Source organism: Microtus oregoni, unplaced genomic scaffold, assembly GCF_018167655.1.
Source record: "Microtus oregoni isolate MIOR12 unplaced genomic scaffold, Mior012 000019F_ref0000042, whole genome shotgun sequence".
Lineage (NCBI taxonomy): Eukaryota > Metazoa > Chordata > Mammalia > Rodentia > Cricetidae > Microtus > Microtus oregoni.
This window is the reverse complement of record NW_024543078.1, coordinates 281,899-304,228: the sequence shown is the minus strand read 5'-3', so window position 1 is coordinate 304,228 and position 22,330 is coordinate 281,899. Positions and strand designations below refer to the sequence as shown.

At 48.1% G+C, this 22,330-nt stretch overlaps 1 protein-coding gene across 1 annotated transcript; it reads right to left on the bottom strand.

Moving 5' to 3' along the window:
* Window positions 1-1,750: 1,750 nt before the first annotated feature.
* On the bottom strand, window positions 1,751-9,232 carry LOC121459545 (anti-Muellerian hormone type-2 receptor-like). The gene is given in 11 exon segments (XM_041669430.1): window positions 1,751-2,059; window positions 3,303-3,439; window positions 3,568-3,715; window positions 4,038-4,210; window positions 4,319-4,433; window positions 7,382-7,612; window positions 7,732-7,850; window positions 8,004-8,075; window positions 8,316-8,507; window positions 8,707-8,889; window positions 9,151-9,232. Coding segments are annotated over 11 exon segments (1,728 nt in total). The 5' UTR covers window positions 9,200-9,232.
* Window positions 9,233-22,330: the final 13,098 nt, after the last annotated feature.

The window sequence follows — 22,330 nt, the reverse complement described above, 5'->3', positions numbered from 1 at the left end:
AGACTCCTCCTTACAGCCCTGAAATGTCTCAGTGCTCCCGACGCTCCTGGGAAACTCCTGCCTAGGCTTCAGTGCCAGCGTCCTGTGCTTCACGGTGCCCCCCACCATGAGAGCACCCTCAGGGCAATGACTTCATTGGAATCACTCCTCTTCCCCCAGTACCCAGCAGGTGATGCCACCATTTAAAAATTAATCCTGGTGGTCCCAGAGAGCTGGCTTAGAGGTTAAAATGCATTTACTCCAGTTCACTCCTCAGCACCCATGTCATGTGACTCATGACTTCTGCTCTAGGAATACCCAATTTCTTTGCCCTCTCCAGGCCCTGTGCCCATGTGTACACACCACAGACACACACATACACATAATTAATACAAATAAAATCTTTAAAAATAAGTGTTGCTGCCTGGCATGGTGGCATACAACTTTAATCCTGCACTTGAGAAAGGCACGGATCTCTGTAAATCTACAAAGTGAGCTCCAGGCCAGCCAGGGTTCCATAGTGAGACTTTGTCTAATACATACATACATACATACATACATACATACATGCTAGAGCCTCAGACCTGTAATCCCAATCCTTAAAACACTGAGGTTAAGGGCATAGTTGCAAGTTTGAGACTAGCCTGTGGTGTAGGAGGTCCTTCTGTTTGTGTGTTGCTTTCATTGGTTAATGGATAAAGAATTGGCCTAGTTGATAGGATGGAACTTAGGTAGGCGGAGAAAACAGAACTGAACACTGGGAGGAAGAAGGGCATAATCAGAGAAGCCATGGATCCTCTGCCTGAGATGGATGCAAGCCACAGCCACGTGGCGATACATACATTAATGGAGATGGATTAAACCAATATGTAAGAGTTAGCCAATAGGAAGTTAGAGCTAATGGCCAAGCAATGTTTTAATTAATATGGCTCCTGTGTGGTTATTTCGGGTGTAAGCTAGCTGGGCAGCCGGAACAAACAAGGGGCCTGGACTACATATTGAGCCAAGGCAAGACCCTGCCTCAAAAAATAAATAATAGGCCGGGCGGTGGTGGCGCACGCCTTTAATCCCAGCACTCGGGAGGCAGAGGCAGGCGGATCTCTGTGAGTTCGAGACCAGCCTGGTCTATAAGAGCTAGTTCCAGGAGAGGCTCCAAAACCACAGAGAAACCCTGTCTCGAAAAACCAAAATAAATAAATAAATAAATAATAGGGGCTGGAGAGATGGCTCAGCGGTTAAGAGCATTGCCTGCTCTTCCAAAGGTCCTGAGTTCAATTCCCAGCAACCACATGGTGGCTCACAACCATCTGTAATGGTGCCCTCTTCTGGCCTTCAGGCATACACAGAAAGAATATTGCATAAATAAATAAATAAATAAATATTTAAAAATAAATAAATAAATAATAAATAAAGGCCTGAAGAGATGGTTTAGGGTCTCAGAGCAATTACTGTTCTCACAAAGGACCTGTTTCTGGCATCCACATGGTGGTTCACAACTATCTGTAACTCCAGTTCCATGGGATGTCCATGGGATCTGGCCTCCAAGGGTTCCTGCATGCATGTGGTGCACATAAACTCATAGACAAACATATATACTATAAATAAAATAAACAGATCTTAAGATAAATAAATAAATAAATACACATTAGAGAAAAAGAGCAATAAAAAGGAGACAAGCCCAAGGCCAACAGTGGGAAATCTTTACTCTTTCCTGAGCACGTGTACCCCATGGGCTAAAAACCCACAGAGAATGACAGCAACAGGTGTGTGGTCACCGCACGTATGTTAGCTGTATTAAGCGTTCATACAAACTGCTCATTTACACACGAACACTAGTACTGACAGGCTGAGGACTCCTGGAGCCAGGGCCTTGCTGAACACTGAGGTGGCAGGAAGCCTGCTGAGGCCTGCAGGGGAGAGGGGCAGAGGCTGGTGCTGAAGGACAGTGCTCTGGTAAGGAAGAAGCCATCTGCGGGTAAGCCAGGGCTGCCAGGCGCTGCTGCACACACTTGGCTGTCAGCCGTGCTTCCGGGTCTGCATCCCAGCAGTCTTCTAGCAGCTCCCTCAGCCCCTCGGGGTCCTGGAGGAAGAGACTAGATCAGGCCTGGCCCAGAGTGGACATTGCAGTGCTCACTTCTCCCACGGCTCAACCCCACCCCACCAACCATGACCCCACAGTCCGCAGAGCCCTGCTGACCCCATTGACCCTGACCCCACACTCCGCAGAGCCCTGCTGACCCCACCAATCCTGACCCCACACTCCGCTGACCCCACTGACCCTGACTCCACACTCCGCAGAGCCCTGCTGACCCCACCGACCCTGACCCCACACTCCACTGACCCCACCGACCCTGCCCCCACACTCCGCTGACCCCACCGACCCTGACCCCACACTCCACTGACCCCACCGACCCTGCCCCCACACTCTGCTGACCCCACCGACCCTGACCCCACACTCTGCTTGTGGAGCACCCTCAGTCCCATCCCCTAAAGTCCAGGCCCATGAGGTTTGTCCCCTGTGACAGACTCCCTGAATATCAATCAAAGGGTCCACTTTTTCCTCTGAGGATAATTCAGGCTGACAACTTAGATGCTGATGGAAAATTACTCTCCTTCCTCTAACCAGTGTGTCCTGCAGACAAAGCTTGACTTCCATGAGCTAACCCAACAGACATTTGTATGACAGAGATTTCATGCAGGACAGTGTGCAAAAGAGTATCTTTCAGGAAATATCTGGGAAGGACTCTGCACCTTCCTGTCAGGCAACTCTTCTAATCTTGTCACACCTAGAACCCGGTCACACCTAGAGCCCGGCCATACCTAGAACCCAGTCACACCTAGAACCCGGTCACACGGAGAACCCGGTCACACCGAGAACCCGGTCACACCTAGAGCCCGGCCATACCTAGAACCTGGTCACACCTAGAACGAGACCCATCGTGCCTAGAACCCTGTTCTACCCAGAACTAGCTTTAATTGGTCCACAGCAGAAATACAGCTGTATAGTACAAAACGACGGGGCACTGGATTGAATTTGGGGGCCCACAGTACTGAAAGAGACACTGTCACAGGGGCAGAGCTCCGAGAGGGAGAAAGGCCGGAGACGACTTCCTAGAGGAGGACACTGAAGGAGAGCTAACGAACGGAGTCAGGGGGTGGCAATATAAAAGGCTCCACAGGAGGGTGTATGGCCCAGGTGGGTGGAACCAGTTGTGTGAGACGTAGAGAAGACAAGGCAAACAGAGGGCAAATACAGCAGAGAAGCCCCTGAAATGCATAGCCAGCCCCTTCCGAGTCCCGTCTGCGGAGCCTGTGCTTCTTACTGTGGTGGGGCAGCTCCAGGTGGATGGGATGCGGGGGCGCCGCCTCTCCTCTACTGCCAAGGCCCAGAGCTCACAGGCACTGGGATTGCTGCCCAGTTCCGCCTCATAGGCCAGTTGAAAAGGTGGTGGTCTGCGGTCTGGGAAAGCATAGGCATTATGTTCACCCACCATGGTTAGGGGCTCCCAGGTAGAAAAACTAGGGGAGGCCATAGCCTTATACAGTCGGGCTAGGAGGTAGGAGGGACACTGGGGGTGCAGACTTTACCAGGCCTCAGATCAGAACAGCGGCTCAGGATCTCCCACAAGAGCAGAGCTAGGGAGTAAATATCTGCTCTCTGAAGGGCTGTGCCCCAGTCCTGTAGGTCGAGAGTCCTGTCCAAGAGCTCCGGAGCCATGTACCTCTGGGTGCCAGCCTGGAGAAGATGTATGGACCAGAATCACCTCCACGGAAACCTGCCCTGCAGCGCTGGTCCAGATGTAAGGGCCAGAATCACCTCCACGGAAACCTGCCCTGCAGCGCTGGTCCAGATGTAAGGGCCAGAATCACCTCCACGGAAACCTGCCCTGCAGCGCTGGTCCAGATGTAAGGGCCAGAATCACCTCTACGGAAACCTGCCCTGCAGCGCTGGTCCACGGCCCGACCGCTAGCAAAACTACAGCGTTGCCACAGCAATGGTTATATGCTCATCAGCACCACCATCATCCCAAGCCTCACACTTATTAAAAAACACTCACCTCCAAAATGACAGCTGGGCCTCCGGGTTGAGTAGGGCCTGAGGCAGGGGGCTGGGCAAGGCCAGGGAGCACCAAAGCAAGGCCCAAGTCGCCAATGGCACATGACCTATCTTCCCGAACGAGCACATTCTGGCTGCTCAAGTCTCGGTGGGCAATACCTGGTTTATATTGACCTGTGGAGAAATCCAAGGTTTAAGAAACACAGGTCATCTGGTTTTCCTGAGAAGACAGAACTGGACACAATGATGTGGCTCCTGCCTCCCTGCTGCTGGCTCACTTACCATCCTGCCAGCGCTCCTCATGGAGAAATGCCAGGCCCTCAGCCAGGGACAGAGCCATCCTCAAGGAACTTCCCCAGTCACTGGTGTACTGAGTCAAGTAGTGGCACAGGGAACCCTGGAGAAAAGCAGAGGGAAGAGCCGGGCACATGGATAAGGAAGATCATCCTAGGGTCAGACCCCGCACACACCAGCCTACACCTCCCCAGCAGATAGAGACACCCTGGCAGAACCAGGTCAAGACACCACAGACAATCAAGGCCTAAGAAAATGCATTAGTCAAAGTGACAGGAAAAAAATAGTAATTATAGTTGGCTGTGATACTGCATGCCTGCCATCCCAGCACTGGGAAAACGGAAGGAGGTGGCTCAGGAACAGGCAGGCCAGGGTGGGTTACAGGAGACCCTGCCTGAAAATGCACACACATACACACACGCACACACACACAAGCATGCACTCACTCACACATACACACACAAATAAAAAATAATAATTTTTGCCGGGCGGTGGTGGCACACGCCTTTAATCCCAGCACTTGGGAGGCAGAGGCAGGCGGATCTCTGTGAGTTCGAGACCAGCCTGGTCTACAAGAGCTAGTTCCAGGACAGGCTCCAAAACCACAGAGAAACTCTGTCTTGAAAAACCAAAAAAAAATATAATAAATAATAATAATTTTAGCTAGATATGGTAGCATATGCTTGTAATCTCAGCACTCAAGAGGTTGAAGCAGGAAGCGGGGGAGGGGGAGTTGTGGGGGAGGAAGTAGTGGTACTGAGTGTTTACTGTGATGCGAGCCCTCCAAACAGGGTTTCCTGTAGTCCCCATGTGGACTGCAGTGTGACGGGGTTCTGATCACTCTGATTTCCCCTCTCGTGTGTGGGTACCCACACGGTACATGTGGGGGCAGAAGACAGCATGCTATAGTTGGTCCACATGGGTTCCAGGGACTGAACCAGGTCTGCAGGTTCCATGGAAGCACCTTTACCTACTGAACCATCTTGCTGGACCTTTTACCTTCTTTCTTTCCGTGCCCCACCCCCAGTGTTTTAGGGAGGGCCTCACTATGTATGTCTGTAACCTGGGCTGACATGGGAGTCATTAGGGTATGGCTGCCATCAAGCTAGCCATGATCCTCCTGCGTGCCAGCAGTGTAGGCACAAGCTACCACACCTGGTCAGAGGTCAAGCAAGGAACAGGAGTGGAGTTTGCATCCAAGCAGTGTGACTCAAGAGTCACTATCACATGCTGACTCAGAGGATTCAGGACAAAGGTAGTCCAGGCCGTCCTGGCCTGGAGGATCAGGCCTGCATAGACATGGGTGGGTAGAGCTAATAGAGGAACAACTGGGACCAGGCCACTCGTTACATGGTGAGCACCTTTGGGTGTGCCAGCAACTTTGCCCAGGCAGCACTGTGACTCAGGAAGAGGTGATCATGATGACAGTAAGTGCCACAATGTAACAGTAAACCGATGCCATGGCTGTAAAGCCGTCATGACTGCAGTACTGGCGACTGCCTGGCTCATCCTTTCTTTTCATTAAAAAAGTCTAAGGGACTGGAGCAACGGCTCAGCAGTTACACTGCCTGCCCTTCCAGAGGATTGGGGTTGAGTCTCCAGCACCCACACAGCAGCTCATCTGAAACTCCAGCACTGCTCTCTCTCCCAGCTTTCACAGGCACCAGGCACACACATGGGTAAAACAACTATAATGTTGTATTGTTGTTGTTGTTATAGGAAGGGGTAGTCTTTGCATGTGTGGAGGGCGTTCTCTCCTTCCACCTTCACTGAACTTAGTCCCCAAGGCTTGCACAACAAGAATCTTTACAGCTGAGCCATCCCCTCCCCTCATGTCAAATCTTATTATTTTTCCTTTCTTTTAAATATTTATTTATAATGTATGCAGCATTCTGCCTACCAGAAGAGGACACCAGATCTCACTATGGATGTGCACTATGGAATGCTGGGAATGGAACTCAGAACCTCTTGAAGAGCAGCCAGTGCTCTTCTTTCCAGTCCTCTTTTTGTTTTCTTAAGACAGGGTTTCTTTTTTTTTCTTTTTTTCTTTTTATTTATTATGTGTGTATGCCTGCAGGCCAGAAGAGGGCACCAAACCTCATTACAGATGGTTGTGAGCCACCATGTGGTTGCTGGGAATTGAACTCAGGACCTTGGGAAGAGCAGGCAATGCTCTTAACAGCTGAGCCATCTCTCCAGCCCGGAGACAGGGTTTCTTTGTGTAGCCCTGGCTGTCCTGGATCTTGCTCTGTAAACCAGGATGGCCTCGAACTGCCTCTGCCTCCCAAGTGCTGAGATTAAAAGGATGTGCCACCACCACCTGGCTTATTATTATTTCTTTGTGGTATCCAATGCCCTTTCTGTTTGCTTCTAACACACTCGACACTTCTTTCTGTGTTTACCCATTCCTACGACCTGTTCGTTAGTCTATAAAGTCTGTACAATTAGGGGCCAGGTGTGCTTTTTGAGCATCTAGCAGCGTTTGCCTTATTGTTTATAACACTGGTTAAAGGAACAGATGACCGCATTAGACAGCTATGCCTGGATATGTATTTAACAACGACTCAGTGCTCGCTGGACAGTGGTGGTGCACACCTTTAATCCCAGGAGGCAGAGGAGCAAGCAGATCTCTATAAATGTGAGGCTAGCCTGCTGTACAGAACAAGTTGCAGGACAACCAGAGACACAGAGAAACTGTCTCAAAAAGCCAAAAAAAGAAAACAGTTGTTATTTTTTGTTTGTTTTGTTTTTCTTTTTCTTTTTTTTTTTTTTTTTTTTTGGATTTTCAAGACAGGGTTTCTTTGTGGCTTTGGAGCCTGTCCTGGAACTAGCTCTGTAGACCAGGCTGATCTCGAACTCACAGAGATCCACCTGCCTCTGCCTCCCGAGTGCTGGGATTAAAGGCGTGCGCCACCATCACCTGGCTGAAAACAGTTGTTCTAAGGAGAGTGTGAAGCAGGCGAGCAGGCATGGGTGAGGAACTACGTAGCAGGTCACTTCCATGAGCACACACAGGCACGGTGCACATCGCGGACGTTTCAGGGTGCTCACCTTAGGATACAGTTCCAGAACCAGCAAAGGCACAGATGGCAGAGGGCCAGGGCTCCCCTGGCCAGCCGTGATAAAGCGCACGATGTGGTCGTGTTGTAGGCCCGGCAGCTGGTACACAGCTCGCTCAGCTCGGAACTGGGCCACAGCCCTTGGGGGAAAGGCCTTGATGGCTACCATCTTACCCTGAAGCCTCCCGGCCCAGACGACTGCATGCCCTCCTTCTTGGATCACCTGGTGGAAGCACTGCACTGAGTGTGGACCTCTGAGATAACATCAGAGCCAAGTTACCCGCCCCCACCCCCAGCAGAACCTCCAGGAGTACCAGGGGCCCCACTCCTGCCCTGAAGCACCTGGGAGAAGCACAGCTCAGCCAGCTCGGGCAGTTCCTCACAGTCTCCACAGTCTCTGCCTGCGCCTGGCTCGGGGTCTGACCCACCGTGCTCTCCGCAGGTCTTTCGTTGTAGCAGGGCTGAAGCAGAAAAGAGCCTTAGGGTAGGATGCACAGGATGGGGGCAGCCAAGTGGGCTATGTGGGAAGAGAGCTTCATACAAGGAAATGTGGGGCTACAGAGATCCAGAACCGGGGGTTCAGCAGAGCCGCGAGGGGTGGGAGAGATTAGTACCCAGGATGACGCTACACATCAGCAGCGAGAGGAACATCCCCAGCAGCAGCAGTGCCATCCAGACGGGCCCACCTGGACAGCAAGGGAAGAGGACACGTCGGTGAGCACTGAACCTCTCTCTTCTGCTTTCCAAACCACCCCCACGGGGTCACAAGTCCCCTTATCTCCCAGTCACCAGGGCAACCAACTTCCCAAGGCCAGGAGGAGGGAATCTTTGGGTGGGGGTGGGCTGAGAACTGCCCTGGTTCTCTTCTTGTCTTGACTTATGCTCCTGCCCCTTCTGGGCTCTAGTACCCTGGGAAAGGCAGCTACCTGAGGTAGACTGGGGATCCTGGGGGCCAGGAGCCCCTGGGTCCCCTGAAGGAGGCAGATGGCTGTAATTGGCATTACAGAAGTCAGTTCCACAGGAGCATGTGAAGAGAGTAGAGCCCAAGCGGGGGTGGGCTCGGGGGATTGGGTCACAGTGCAGGGACTCACAGCCTGGCTCATCACTGTCTCGACATCCTAATGGGATGGGATTAGGGGAAGGAGAAAAGGGAGTGAGAATACAATGAGACTTGGGGGCAGAGAACAAATCCCTTCTCCATCAGAGGCACCCCTTCCATCTGACATGCTTTTTCCCTCTACACAGTCCACTGCTCCCTCAACCCGGACGTGCCTCTCCCCTACCTAGCTCTCACCGACCGTATATTTTGCCATTCACCTTGCATCTCCACGTGTGCCCGGCCATGAGTCAGATTCCAGATGCCAAAGCAGCAGTGACTATAGAGGCAGCGGATACTCTTGGGGGTCCCTGGTCTTGCATCTAGCACTTCCCCCAGTGTCTTTGTGCTTCCCCTTACTCCAGGAGCCTCAAAGAACACACATGTCCTCCTGTTTGGGGACACTGAAGTCCAAGGTGAAGAAAGGGGAGTCAAGAAGGGAGTAAAGTCAGGGACAAACAGCAGCCAAAGGGATAAACAAAAGAGGACCCCAGGGCCAGTATGGCAGAGGCCTGATCCCCACCATGGGAACAGGTGGCTCTGCCCTCGTCTTCACTCATACAGCCCACTCATCTCTTCTTCTTCCAAACGGGTAGCTCTGCTTCCACTACACCTTTCCCCTTCTCGGGCGGTGGAAAGACCCTGCCCTATCAGTAGACACTTACCTTGTGCAACTGCAGGAAGCAGAGTCCAAAGCCCCAGTGTCCCCAGCATCCTGCTAAAGGATGGCAGCCAGACAGAATAAGCCAGCACAGCTAACCCAGCCAAGGCTTTCTACAGATACAGGGCACTGTAGGGCTTCCAAACCCTCAATCCCCAACTCCGCCCCCCTTGTCCTATCCCAGTCTCCGTGGGGGAGAAGACTGCTGTTGGGGAGAAAACAGGGAGAGAAAGGGAGGAGCAGAGAACCAATCTCATATCCTTTCTTCAACCACCTCCTCTTTTCTCTGCAGAGTGGGAGGAAGGAACCTTGGCTGCCTGGCTGAGAACCCTGTGATAACTAACTTCAAAATCTCTACCCTTTGCTGACCTTGGAAAAAGGTGCTGGACTTTCAGCCTTTCTCAGACAGATATCAAATGTTTAGAGTCACTTGGCTCTGCCCAAAATCCTTCCTGACCCATTATTGAGAGCTCAGATCTGCCGTATTCTGAACAGAGGAAGACTCTGCAGCTCACACTTCAGTGGATCTCATTTTCCCAACTGGAGAGTCAGAAAGGAAGCCGGGCAGTGATGACACACTCAGCACTAAGGAGGCAGAGGCAGGCGGATCTCTGTGTGTTTGAGGCCAGTCTGGTCTACAGAGCTAGTTCCAGGACAGGCTCCAAAAGCTACAGAGAAACCCTGTCTCATAAAGCAAACAAACAAAAAATCCCCAAACAAAAGAATCAGGAAAAATATAAAAATTTTCAGTTTTTTTGTGTTTGCTTTTTTCTTTAAATCACAGGCAGGGCACATGCCTTTAATCCCAGCACTCGGGAGGCAGAGGTTGACACAGAGAAACTCTGTCTCTAAAAACAAAAAAACATAAAAAAATCACATCGTGGAGTGAGTGAGATGGCACAGCGGGTACATCGTAGGGTGTGTGAGATGGTACAGCGGGTACATTGTAGGGTGTGTGAGATGGGACAGCGGGCACATTGTAGGGTGTGTGAGATGGGACAGCGGGCACATTGTAGGGTGTGTGAGATGGGACAGCGGGCACATTGTAGGGTGTGTGAGATGGGACAGCGGGCACATTGTAGGGTGAGTGAGATGGTACAGTGTTCAAAAGTACTTCCCACTCTAGCAGGAGACATGAGTTTGGTTCCCGCGCCCAGAGCTGCACCTCTAGTTCCAGAAGACCTGACACCCTCTTCTGTCCTCCATGGACACCAGGCCGTGGAGGTGGTGCATGTGGGACACAGACAGACATGCAGCCCAAACACCCAGGTAGATGAAATAAGAGAATTGCTCTAACTGCTGAGCCAACACCACAGCCCCCGAAATAAAGCTTTAAACTGGAAAATGGTACCCAGGCAGTGGTGGCGCACACCTTTAATCCCAGCACCTGGGAGGCAGAGGCAGGCAGATCTCTGAGTTCGAGGCCAGCTTGGTCTACAAGAGCTAGTTCCAGGACAGCCAGAGCTGTTACACAGAGAAACCCTGTCTCAAAAAACAAATACAAAAACAAAACAAAATTGAAAATGGTTAGAATCCCAGTACTAGGGAGGCAGAGTCAGGTGGCTCTATGAGTCTGAGCCAGTCTGGTGTACACAGTTCCAGGACAGCCGGAGATCCTGTCTCAGAAGAAGAAGACAGAAGAGGAGGAGGAAGAGAGAGAAATGGTGAGAATGGTAATTTTGTTGTATATTTTGCCATAATGAAAAGAGAAAACAGCTAACACAGCAGCAGGCAGTTGCCTATATACACAGTACAAATCACACACATGCACACACTCCCAAGGAGTCAAACACTAAGGAAATTACCGTCATTGAGAAAATAATTTTTTAAAAATATTTATTGATTTATTACGTATACAATATCCTCTCTGTGTGTATGCCTGAAGGCCCGAAGAGGGCACCAGACCTCATCACAGATGGTTGTGATCCACCATGTGGTTGCTGGGAATTGAACTCAGGACCTTTGGAAGAGCAGGCAATGCTCTTAACCTCTGAGCCATCTCTACAGCCCCAAGAAAATAATTTTTATTGAGCATCTACTATATTGTAGAAACAGCCAGAGCTGTTTCAAATTGTCTAATTTTTTCTTGAGATATTATTATCTCTACTTTATAGATAAGAAAATCCAGGATAAGCCGGGCGGTGGTGGCGCACGCCTTTAATCCCAGCACTTGGGAGGCAGAGGCAGGCGGATCTCTGTGAGTTCGAGACCAGCCTGGTCTACAAGAGCTAGTTCCAGGACAGGCTCCAAAACCACAGAGAAACCCTGTCTCAAACCCCCCCCCCCCAAAAAAAAGAAAATCCAGGATAGAGCCAGGCAGTAGTAGCACACATTTTTAATCCCAGTACTTGGGAGGCAGAGGCAGGCAGATCTCTGAGTTCGAGGCCAACCTGGTCTACAAGAGCTAATTCCAGGACAGGATCCAAAGCTACCAAGAAACCCTGTCAAAAAATAAAAATAAAAAACAGAAAGAAAGAAAAGAAAGAAAGAGAGAGAAAAGAAAATTCAGGATAAATGAGCTGTCTGTGGTCACTCTGATGTAAAAAAAAATTAAACGTAAAGCAGAGCTGAGATTTGAACCTAGGTATGCATGACTCCAAAGCATGGGCTTTGTTCTCTGTATTATACAATGTTGCCTTAAAACAAATCCAAACTTCAGGAACTGAAGAAATGTTTCCATTTTGGGCATGATGGCACACACTTTGGTCCCAGCACTCAGGACGCAGAGGCAGGTGAATCTCTGTGAGTTCAAGGTCAGCCTGGTCTACCTGGCAAGTTCCAGGACAACCATGGCTATGTAGACTATGTATCAAAAATAAATATTTACACTGTTTACAATATTTCTTTACTTTTTTAAAAAAATATTTATCCAAAGCTACAGAGAAACCCAGTCTTGAAAAACCAAAATAAAAAAAAAAACCACAGGGGGAGGGGGAGAGGAGTGGAAGGAGGGGGAGAGAAATGGGAGGCGGGGAGGAGGCAGAAGTTTTTTTTTCTTTTTTTTAATATTTATTTATTTATTATGCATACAATATTCTGTCTGTGTGTATGTCTGCAGGCCAGAAGAGGGCACCAGACCTCATCACAGATGGTTGTGAGCCACCATGTGGTTGCTGGGAATTGAACTCAGGACCTTTGGAAGAGCAGGCAATGCTCTTAACCACTGAGCCATCTCTCCAGCCCCGAGAAATTTTTTCAACAAAATCAATAAATAAATAAAAACCACTATTTATTATAGTGTTCTGCCTGCATGTATAGCTGTAGACCAGAAGAGGGCACCATATCTCATTATAAATGGTTGTAAGCCACCAGGTGATTGCTGGGAATTGAACTCAGGACCCTTGCTAGAGCAAGCAGTGCTCTTAACTGGGAACCATCGCTCCAGCTCCCTGTTTACCATATTTCGATATCTGAATTTGGATTGCTGAAAAGTGTGTACAAGCATTTGTCAACAGGCTACAACTGTGAAAGGAGCCTACAATTCAAAATCTCACCACCAGAGGTCAGCAGACATAGGAGAAACTGGTCCCTGTAAAGAGGGACTGTCCTAAACTGTAGTACTCTAAAATATAAAGTGAGGTCATAGGGTGTGTAGAGGCCATGTCCGTGTAAACAAAGAGGTCTGTGGCTTGTGTTGCAATAGAGACAGCAACGCAATCTCATTCTCCCAAGAGCAGGAAACCAGGCCTAGGTAATCATTTCATTTCCACACCTGTGAGCAGCTGGCTCCCCTGACCCCCTAGCTTCTATCCCCGCGGAAACCCTTGCTCAGTCAGAATGGCCGATCTTATTTTTTTTTTTTTTGTTTTTTTTAAGACAGGGTTTCTCTGTGGCTTTGGAGCCTGTCCTGGAACTAGCTCTGTAGACCAGGCTGGTCTCGAACTCACAGAGATCCGCCTGCCTCTGCCTCCCGAGTGCTGGGATTAAAGGCGTGCGCCACCATCGCCCGGCCAATGGCCGATCTTAGATCAGAGGTTGAAGGTACCGGCTCGCATGAGAGAAGGCCATAGCTGTGAGGCAGCAGCCGGAGAAAAGACAGGACTAGAGACAGATTCAGACCCTTCTTCCTTCTGGAAGTCTGCAGGCTGAGCTCGGAAGGAGCAATGCTGTGTTTAGTTCTGACGTCTTTTGTCTGGAGTCTCTGGAGACCCTTTTCTCCGGAGTGGGAGCAGGGAGGGATGCAGCAGAACGGTCATCTACTCAGCCGAAACTTGGGGTCACTACTTCTTTTGAAGACAGAAACAATCCGGAAGTAAAAGATGGCGGCTCATTCCTGCAGTCCCAGCATTTGGGAGGTGGAGGCAGGAAGACTGCTGCAATTCCGAGGCCATCTTGGGCTCCAGTCAATTCCAAGCCGCTGTGGATTAGAGTGAGCCACATGGGAGGGCCGGAGAGACAGAACCTGATGTCTGAGACAGAATCCCAAGCACTGACTGTGAACAGTGTCTATGCGGGTGTGAACACATGTAACCCAGGTTTATCCAGTAACGGTGCTTACTGCTTTTACGGGGGACCCAGTTCATATCTCTAGCTATAGCTCCAAAGGAGCCAACACCTCCTTCTGACCTCCTCCGACACCTGCGATCATATGCACACGCGCACACACACACATAAGTGTGTGTGTGTGTGTGTGTGTGTGTGTGTGTGTGTGTGAAGTGTCTGGGCTGCTGACACTGGCCTGTAATCTCAGTTACCTGATTGAGGCAGGAGGATTACAACTTCATGGTCTGCTGGGATACAGTGGGAGTTCAAGGCTGGCCTAGGCAATTTAGAAGAAAAAAAAAGCCAGGTACAGTGGCGCACACCTTTAATCCCAGCACTCAGGAGGCAGGAGCAAGCCTGTGTTCGAGGTCAGAGTTCCAGGACAGACTCCAAAGCTACAGAGAAACCGTCTCCAACTCAAAACCAAAACCGAGAGAGAAAACAAAGAGTTATGTCCCCTTTATCTATAAAACACTTAGATAAAATTGTCAAGCATAGAGGCTTCCAGGTCAAAAAAAAAAAAAAAAGACTGAAGATGTTCAAGCATGAGTTTAAATCTGAAGCAGATGTGTGCACCTGTAATCCCAGCACTGGAAAAGCTCTACTCCCTCAAGCAGAATCAGCAAGTTCCCTGGCCCTGCAAAGCTGAACTGCAAAGCTTCTGGGGCACTGGGAGACCCTTTTATTTATTTTGGTTTTTCAAGACAGGATTTGTTTATTTATTATGTATACAACAGGGCTGGAGAGATGGCTCAGTGGTTAAGAGCATTGCCTGCTCTTCCAAAGGTCCTGAGTTCAATTCCCGGCAACCACATGGTGGCTCACAACCATCTGTAGGGAGGTCTGGTGCCCTCTTCTGGCCTTCAGGCATACAGACAGAATATTGTATACATAATAAATAAATAAATAAATAAATAAATAAATAAATGTATAGAGCATCCTGTCTACATGTATGCCCACACGCCAGAAGAGGGCACCAGACCCCATTACAGATGGTTGTGATCCACCATACGGTTGCTGGGAATTGAACTCAGGACCTCTGGAAAAGCAGCCGGTGTTCTTAACCACTGAACCATAGGGTTTCTTTGTGTAGCTTTGGGACCTGTCCTGAAACTCGCTTTGTGGACCAGGCTGACCTTGAACTCAACAGATCCATCAGTGCCCAGCTTGACCCTTTTATTTTTTTATTTATTTTATACACATTAGTGTTTTGTCTGGATGGTCTGTGTTAGGGTGTGAGATCTCTTGGAACTGGAGTTATGGTTGTGAGCTGCCATGTGGGTTCTGGAAATTGAATCCAGAGGTCTGCTGAAGCCAGTGTTTCGTTTTCTTTTTTAAATTTATTTATTATGTATACAATATTCTGTCTGTGTGTATGCCTGAAGGCCAGAAGAGGGCACCAGACCCCATTACAGATGGTTGTGAGCCACCATGTGGTTGCTGGGAATTGAACTCAGGATCTTTGGAAGAACAGGCAATGCTCTTAACCATTGAGCCATCTCTCCAGCCAGAAGCCAGTGTTTTTAACCGCTGAGCTATCTCTCCAGCTTTGAGAGATCCTTTCTTAAGGGAATAAGACAGAGTGTGAAAGAACCAGACACCCAATGTCCTCCTCTGTTCTCCACGTGCATGGGATGCACAACCCCCCCCCCACACACACACACATAGATATTTGGGAGTCATCAATATGTATGAAAATAACTAATGAGCAGTCGGGTATGGCGGCACATGCCATTGGCCCCAGGATTTGGGAGGCACAAAGCAGTAATGGTGTGTGTATCTATGTGTGTTTGGGGTGGGGGACACTAGAGTGGATAAGACTTGTTTGAGAAAGATGTAAAGGGCCTAAGATGGTACACAAATGGTTAAGTGTCAAAGGAAGTAATCTCTCTGCAGCAGACACAAGAGTGTATTAGTGTCACTTTGTGTGACCAGTGTTGATTCTTCAACATGATACAGACGGGGGGGGGGGGGATTGAGAGGAGAGACAAGGGGAAGCAGCGTAGGCCAGGCTGTGATCTAACAAAGGCTCACCTCTCTGCTTCCTGAGTGCTGAGATTACAAGTGTGAGTCACCACACTTGTATTTAGTCTTTACACCTATGTGTGTTGTATACACACATGTGAAAGTCAGGGTCTGGTTCTCTCCTCCTACTATTTTGGATCCCAGGTTTCAAACCTCATCATGCTTAGGGGGAAAGTATCTGTTGAGCCATCTAGCACCCCCCACCCCGTTTTTTTTGTTTGTTTTTCAAGACATAGTTTCTCTGTAGCTTTGGGGCCTATCCTGGAACTAGCTCTTGGCATTGAACTCAGATTCACCTGCCTCTGCCTCCCAAGTGATGGGATTAAAGGTGTGCGCCACCACTACCGTCACCCTCCCTTTTTTAAGCCATTACTTTTTTTTTTTTTTAAGATTTATTATGTATAGTGTTCTGCCTGCATGAACGCCTGCAGGTCATAAGAGGGCACCAGATATCATTATAGAAGGTTGTGAGCCACCATGTGGTTGCTGGGACCTCTGAAAGAGCAGCCAGTGCCCTTAACTACTGAGTCATCTCTCTAGCACTCAACAATTAATTTTTTCCCAGCCCAACCAGTTTCTTCCCCAACATTCCCCCCTCCCAACCTCATCCATTCCTTCTCCTTTCCCTTCAGAAAAGTTCAGGCCTTGTGTATACCAGCCAGCCATGGCACATCAAGTTGCAGCAAGACTAGGCATCTCCTCTCCTGTAAGGTTGGATGGGGCAACCCAGCAGGAGGAAGGGGTCCTAAGAGCAGGCAACACAGTCTGCCAGGAGTCCCACAAGACCAAGCCACACAACCGCAACACATGTGGTGCAGATGGCCCAGGTCAGTCCCATGCAAATTCTCTGGCTGGTGGTTCAGCCTCTGAACCCCAATGAGACTGGGTCTCATTTGTTATCCCACAGTGTCCTTGGCCCCTCCTAGCCAGACCCCTTTTACATATTAAGATTTTACTTCTTAAAATTATTTAGAGACAGCCTCATTATGTAGCCTTAGGCATCCTTTTATTTTTTTTAACTGTTTATAAACCTTTGGTTATTTGTTAATGCAGTCTATTCATGTGTTTTATTTGTGGAGGTCAGAGAAAAGCTTGTAGGGAGTCAGTTCTCTCCTTCAACCACAGGGGTCCCAGGGTCCCACTGAGCCATCACACTGACCCAGCAGCATCACAATCTGCCATAAGAAAGCCGGGCGATGGTGGCGCACGCCTTTAATCCCAGCACTCGGGAGGCAGAGGCAGGCGGATCTCTGTGAGTTCGAGACCAGCCTGGTCTACAGAGCGAGTTCCAGGACAGGCTCCAAAGCCACAGAGAAACCCTGTCTCGAAAAAACAAAAAAACAAACAAACAAAAAAAAAGAATGCTTAAGATGCAGCAGTCACCATTCAGAAGCACTGGGCCCAACCAGGGGGCTGACAACCCTGAAAACTTTTAAAAGAACAAAGCGGTCTGTGGGGTAGAGAAAAATGGCTGCAAATCGCTTCCACTAATTTTGGGAATGACAATAATTATATTAGCAACCTGAAAAGGAAGCAGCTTTTTTTCAGAACAGGGTTGGGGAGAGGGAGACTGAGAACATGCATAGAAGCTAGGGAGGGAACCAGAGGGAGGCTGAAGATGAAAGGAGGAGATCACATCAAAACAAAGAACAAAGAGCAGCCAGATGAGAGTAAAACAGGGTGTTCTTCAAACGGAAAAGTTTTTCTTTCCTAGGAAGATGGGATGGGGCAAACTGGTGGGAAAACACACGTGATGAGGTGAGGGACAGTTTGAAGAAATTTCCGCTTCCATTTTCTCCATGAAGTACAAAGCTGAAAATGAGGTCAGGAAGGGAGAAAAAGCAACTGACAGCATCTGTCTCACATGCCCCACTTCAGAGGCCTTGGAAAGGCTGTCTCAGTTAGCATCTTGCCTTAGCTTTAGTACCAGATAAATAACAAAGGCTCAAAAACCATCTATTGAGTGAATAGACGATTCTACTCTGAGCTTGGTTTCAGGATGTTAAATACACATCTGGGCAGGCAGTAGTGGTGCATGTCTTTAATCCCAGCACTCGGAGGAAGAGGCAGATGGATCTCTGTAAATCTGAGGTCTGCAGAGGGAGCTCAAGGACAGTCAGGGCTACACAAAGAAACCCTGTCTCAAAACTCCTTAAAAACAAAACAAACAGGGCTGGAGAGTTGGCTCAGTGGCTAAGAGCATTGCCTCCTCTTCCAAAGGTCCTGAGTTCAATTCCCGGCAACCACATGGTGGCTCACAACTATCTGTAATGAAGTCTGGTGCTCTCTTCTGGCCTGCAGACATACACAGACAGAATATTGTATGCATAATAAATAAATGAATAAATATTTAAAAAAAAAAAACAGGGGGCTGGAGAGATGGTTCAGAGGTTAAGAGCATTGCCTGCTCTTCCAAAGGTCCTGAGTTCAATTCCCAGCAACCACATGGTGGCTCACAACCATCTGTAATGAGGTCTGGTGCCCTCTTCTGGCCAGCAGGCATACCACACAGACAGAATATTGTATATATAATAAATAAATATTAAAAAAAAAAAAGTTTAAAAAAAAAACAAAAAACCTCTGGCAGGGCATGGAGGCACTCACCTTTAATCATAGTACTGGGGAGGCAGATCTCTGAGCGTTGTTGATACCAGCCTAGTTTACATAAAACTTCAGACTAGACAGAGTTACATAGTATGACCCTGCCTCAAAAATAAGAAAGTAAAACGTAGGGCACACAACTGAGGAGATGGCTTGGTCAGTAAAATGCTCACCACAACAGCTTGAGCCAAGTTAAAATAGATGTGTGGCATGTATTTGTAATCCCAAAACTAGAGAGGCAGAGGCAGAGGCAGAGGCAGGGACGGTACATAGAGCTCCATCACCAAATAGGCTTGCTGAGCTGTTGAGATCCAGCAATCCTATCTCCCAAAGTAAGCATGGATGTGTACCCTGTAATCTCTGCACACAGGATAGGGATCATGCATACCCACAGGGGTGAACTTCCTTCCAATAAAGCCAAATGTTAAAATGTTCTATTTTAATGGCTACAAGAGGCAGGCAATCAAATGACTGAGTACTGATAAAGCAGACAGGTACACGAAGACAGATTATTAGAATGCTGTTAACTATAGCACAAACAGCTGACCAAAGATTTCCCGGAGAGGTGAAAGAGGAAATAAAAGCCACTGTTGGAATACAGGGAGACAGCACCTATTTAGAAGGACCCACAGTCCGTATTTACTGTTAGATACAGGCTAGGATAAGTAAATGTAAAATTATGGTAGGCTGCTAAGATGCCTCAGTGGGTAAAGGCACTTGCCAGCAGGTCCGAGAAGCCCACTTCAGTCCCTGGGACACATAAGGTAAAAGAACAGACTTCTTCAAGTCTAACCTCTATGTTCTCACTATGGTATATTTATCCATCCCTCCACACACAATTAAACAAATAGATCTATTAACATTTTTTTTTTAATTTTTGGTTTTGTTTTCCAAGACAAGGATTCTCTGTATAGCCCTGGCTGTCCTGAAACTCACTTTGAAGACCACGCTGACCTCAACTCAAGAGATCCGCCTGACTCTGCCTCCCAAGTGCTGGGATTAAAGGCGTGCGCCACCACTGAGCATTTAGTCGCCAAGTATGTACATGTACATCTCTAAACAAGGTGGAAGAGGACATTCACGTTTGTCCTGACCTCCACCTGCACTGACACATGCACACCTGAATTCACGTGCAGTTGTTTAGATGGATTTTTTTAGTACATACCTGTAAGGAGAACTTGGAAATCAGAGGCAGGATTGCCTTGAGTTTAAGGCCAACCTGGGCTTAAAAAAGAGGGAAAAAAAAATTAGAAAAATGAGGAAGGGGGAATAGGTTATATAGAAATCCTTTGCAACTTTTCTATAAATCTACAGATACACTATTACAAAATAAGCAGCTTATTTAAAAGGCAGATAAAGATGTATCTCAGTTGGTAGTATGCTTTTCTAGTACGCACAGGATCATAAGTACATGCTCGTAAACCTTGCACTAAGAAGTGGAAGCAAGTCAGGCGGTGGTGGCGCACGCCTTTAACCCCAGCACTTGGGAGGCAGAGGCAGGTGGATCTCTGAGTTTGAGGCCAGCCTGGTCTCTAATAGCTAGTTCTAGGACAGGACCCAAAGCTACAGAAAAACCCCATCTCAGAAAACAAAAATAAAAATAAAACATGGGGTGTAGTGGGAGGAACTGGAGGGATGACTCAGCAGTTAAGAGCACTGGCTAGAGGACCCAGGTTGATTTCTCAGCACATACATGGCAACTCACAACCATCTGTAACTCCAGTTCCAGGGATATAGAACACCCCCTGGCCTCCATGAGCACTGCACACATGTAGTGCACAGGCATATATGCTTAAAGGCAGACACAACACCCAAACACATAAAAAGGAATCTTAAATCCCAGCAGTTCGGCAGTGACCAGCAGAAGGCAGGTGGATCTCTATCTCTTAGAGGACAGCCAAGGCTACATAGACCTACTCTGTTTGAAAACACAAAAGGGTGGTGGTGGTGAAGATAACGCTTGTGCTGAAAGTCTGCTGCCAGTTTAATCATCTCAGTTTGAACCCGGACACAACATGGTGGAAGCACCAGCTCCTACAAGCTGTTCTCTGACCTCCAAAAGCATTATGGCAAACATGTGGCCTACCGAACACAAATTACAGAAGCTGGGCTACCCCTATTCTTCATGGTCTTTCAGTCATCTTTTCAGGGGTGCTGGGGAAGAAACTCAAAGCATTATGAATAGTATGAAAGTGTGTTATCACTGAGTTATGAAACCCAACTGTTGGTGTCAATCCCCCTCACCCCATTTTTGGATATTTTTGAGACAGACTACGACCTGGTCTGGAACTCCCTAAATAGACCAATCCGGCCTCTCAAATTCACACTATCCCAACCTTTTCAGCCTCCCCAGTGCTGGAATTATAGGCATGAACTATCAAACCTGGAAGTCCTCCACATTTCTATATAGTCAAAGCACACTGATCTGTTCATGAACCCTCATCTAAGAAGAGTGTAGAATAACTGCATTGATTAAAATGCATGTGAGCATAAGATAGTAGAGCTGCAACATCTGTTGGATTCAAAATAGGAAGTTATCACATACTCCCCATTCCCAACCCTCTCAATACACCAGAGACATGATTTATTAAAAAAATTTTAATTGGTTTACAAAGGAGCTACAGACTACATTGAAACTAATCTTTGTACAAAAGGCGGAGAGATTGAAATAGAGATATAGAGAAAGAGATATTGAGATCCCCAAAACACCCAGGGACAAAGTTAGGGGGAGAGAGACAAGGAAGATACAAAAGGAACAGGAAGACAAGATATTAGCATCATACACACACAAGAGTGAGGGTAGAGAACAAGGGGAGTGACTGCTTAGAAGTATTTACCCACACAGCCCTGGTGATAACTGGACTGGAACCCACAACAAACATAGCTTGAGGTTTAAAGGCAACAGTGGTATGGAGACTGGTTATTGCCAGCACTAAGAAAGATAAACTTGTTTTAGGCACCAAATTAGAGCACTACTCCTCTGTCCTGGGATGACAGACTCGGGAGAGGGAAGCAGGCCCTAGGACAGCTGCCTTTGGTTTCCTTAGATCAGTATCAGCATATTCTCTTCAGACTTCATGCCTAGTCTTTAGCTAAGTAAGGGCTATTAGGATGTTACTAGGAGAAAAGAATCATAAGAAATATGAAAAACTGCTACTATCCACATTTTTCAAGAGCAGTTACTGGAAAAGCTAGGTAAACAGAATCAATTCCCTAGTGGAAAAGGCACAGTGTGATTCCTGAAGGCAAGAAATAGAAAGCACATCAAATGGATGTGCCAACAGTTGTCTTCATCTGCAGCCCTAGCTAAGGTGTCATGTTCAGTCCCCATGAGCTGAAGGACAGATGAGTCCCTGTACTTTCTTAGCCAAGAAAAGGAAGGTTGGGCTGTTTGTTCAAGATGGGGAAGATGAGAAAAATACTTCACTTTCTCCAATGAGTGCTGTGGAGAAATCCTTTTGGGTTTGTAAAGTCAGAGCAGTGATGACTCAGGGAAGGAAGGGAGCCAAGGATTGCCCCTTTTCTCCCTTCCCAGTCTTCCATCTACAGCACATGAGCCAAATCTGGAAGAGGGAGTAGGAATTTCAGCTAAAGGCTGCTTAATGTCTTTCTGGGGAACGGTGTTTCAGGAAGACAGACACAGAAAAGAAACAGGTCAACCTCAAAGCTGGGCTACCCATCCTCCTAGATGAGATCTGGACCCCCGGAACAGAGCCAAGAGAGGCTCTACAGAGAACAGTCTTCCACACCAAAGTAATAACCTGCCCATGTTTTATCAGCAGCTTTCAAAGCAATGTTTTCCGGGGTTGGAAAAGTGCCATACCCTCCTCTTCCCAAAGCAACTGCTGCTGCAGTTCGTTATCCTTGTAAGTTACTGGCTCTTCTAAGAGAAGTTGAAACTCTGAGATTTCAAACATTTCTCTTTCCAACCCCAAGAGGTTACCCAACTTGGCATAGGGAAAGCAAAACCATGCAAAGACGCTCAACCGAGGCAGTCTCACTAGCCTCCTCTCCTTGGCACCTGATCTCTGAAGCACTTCTGATCTCATCCCAAGGTCCAAAAGGCACTAGGGCAA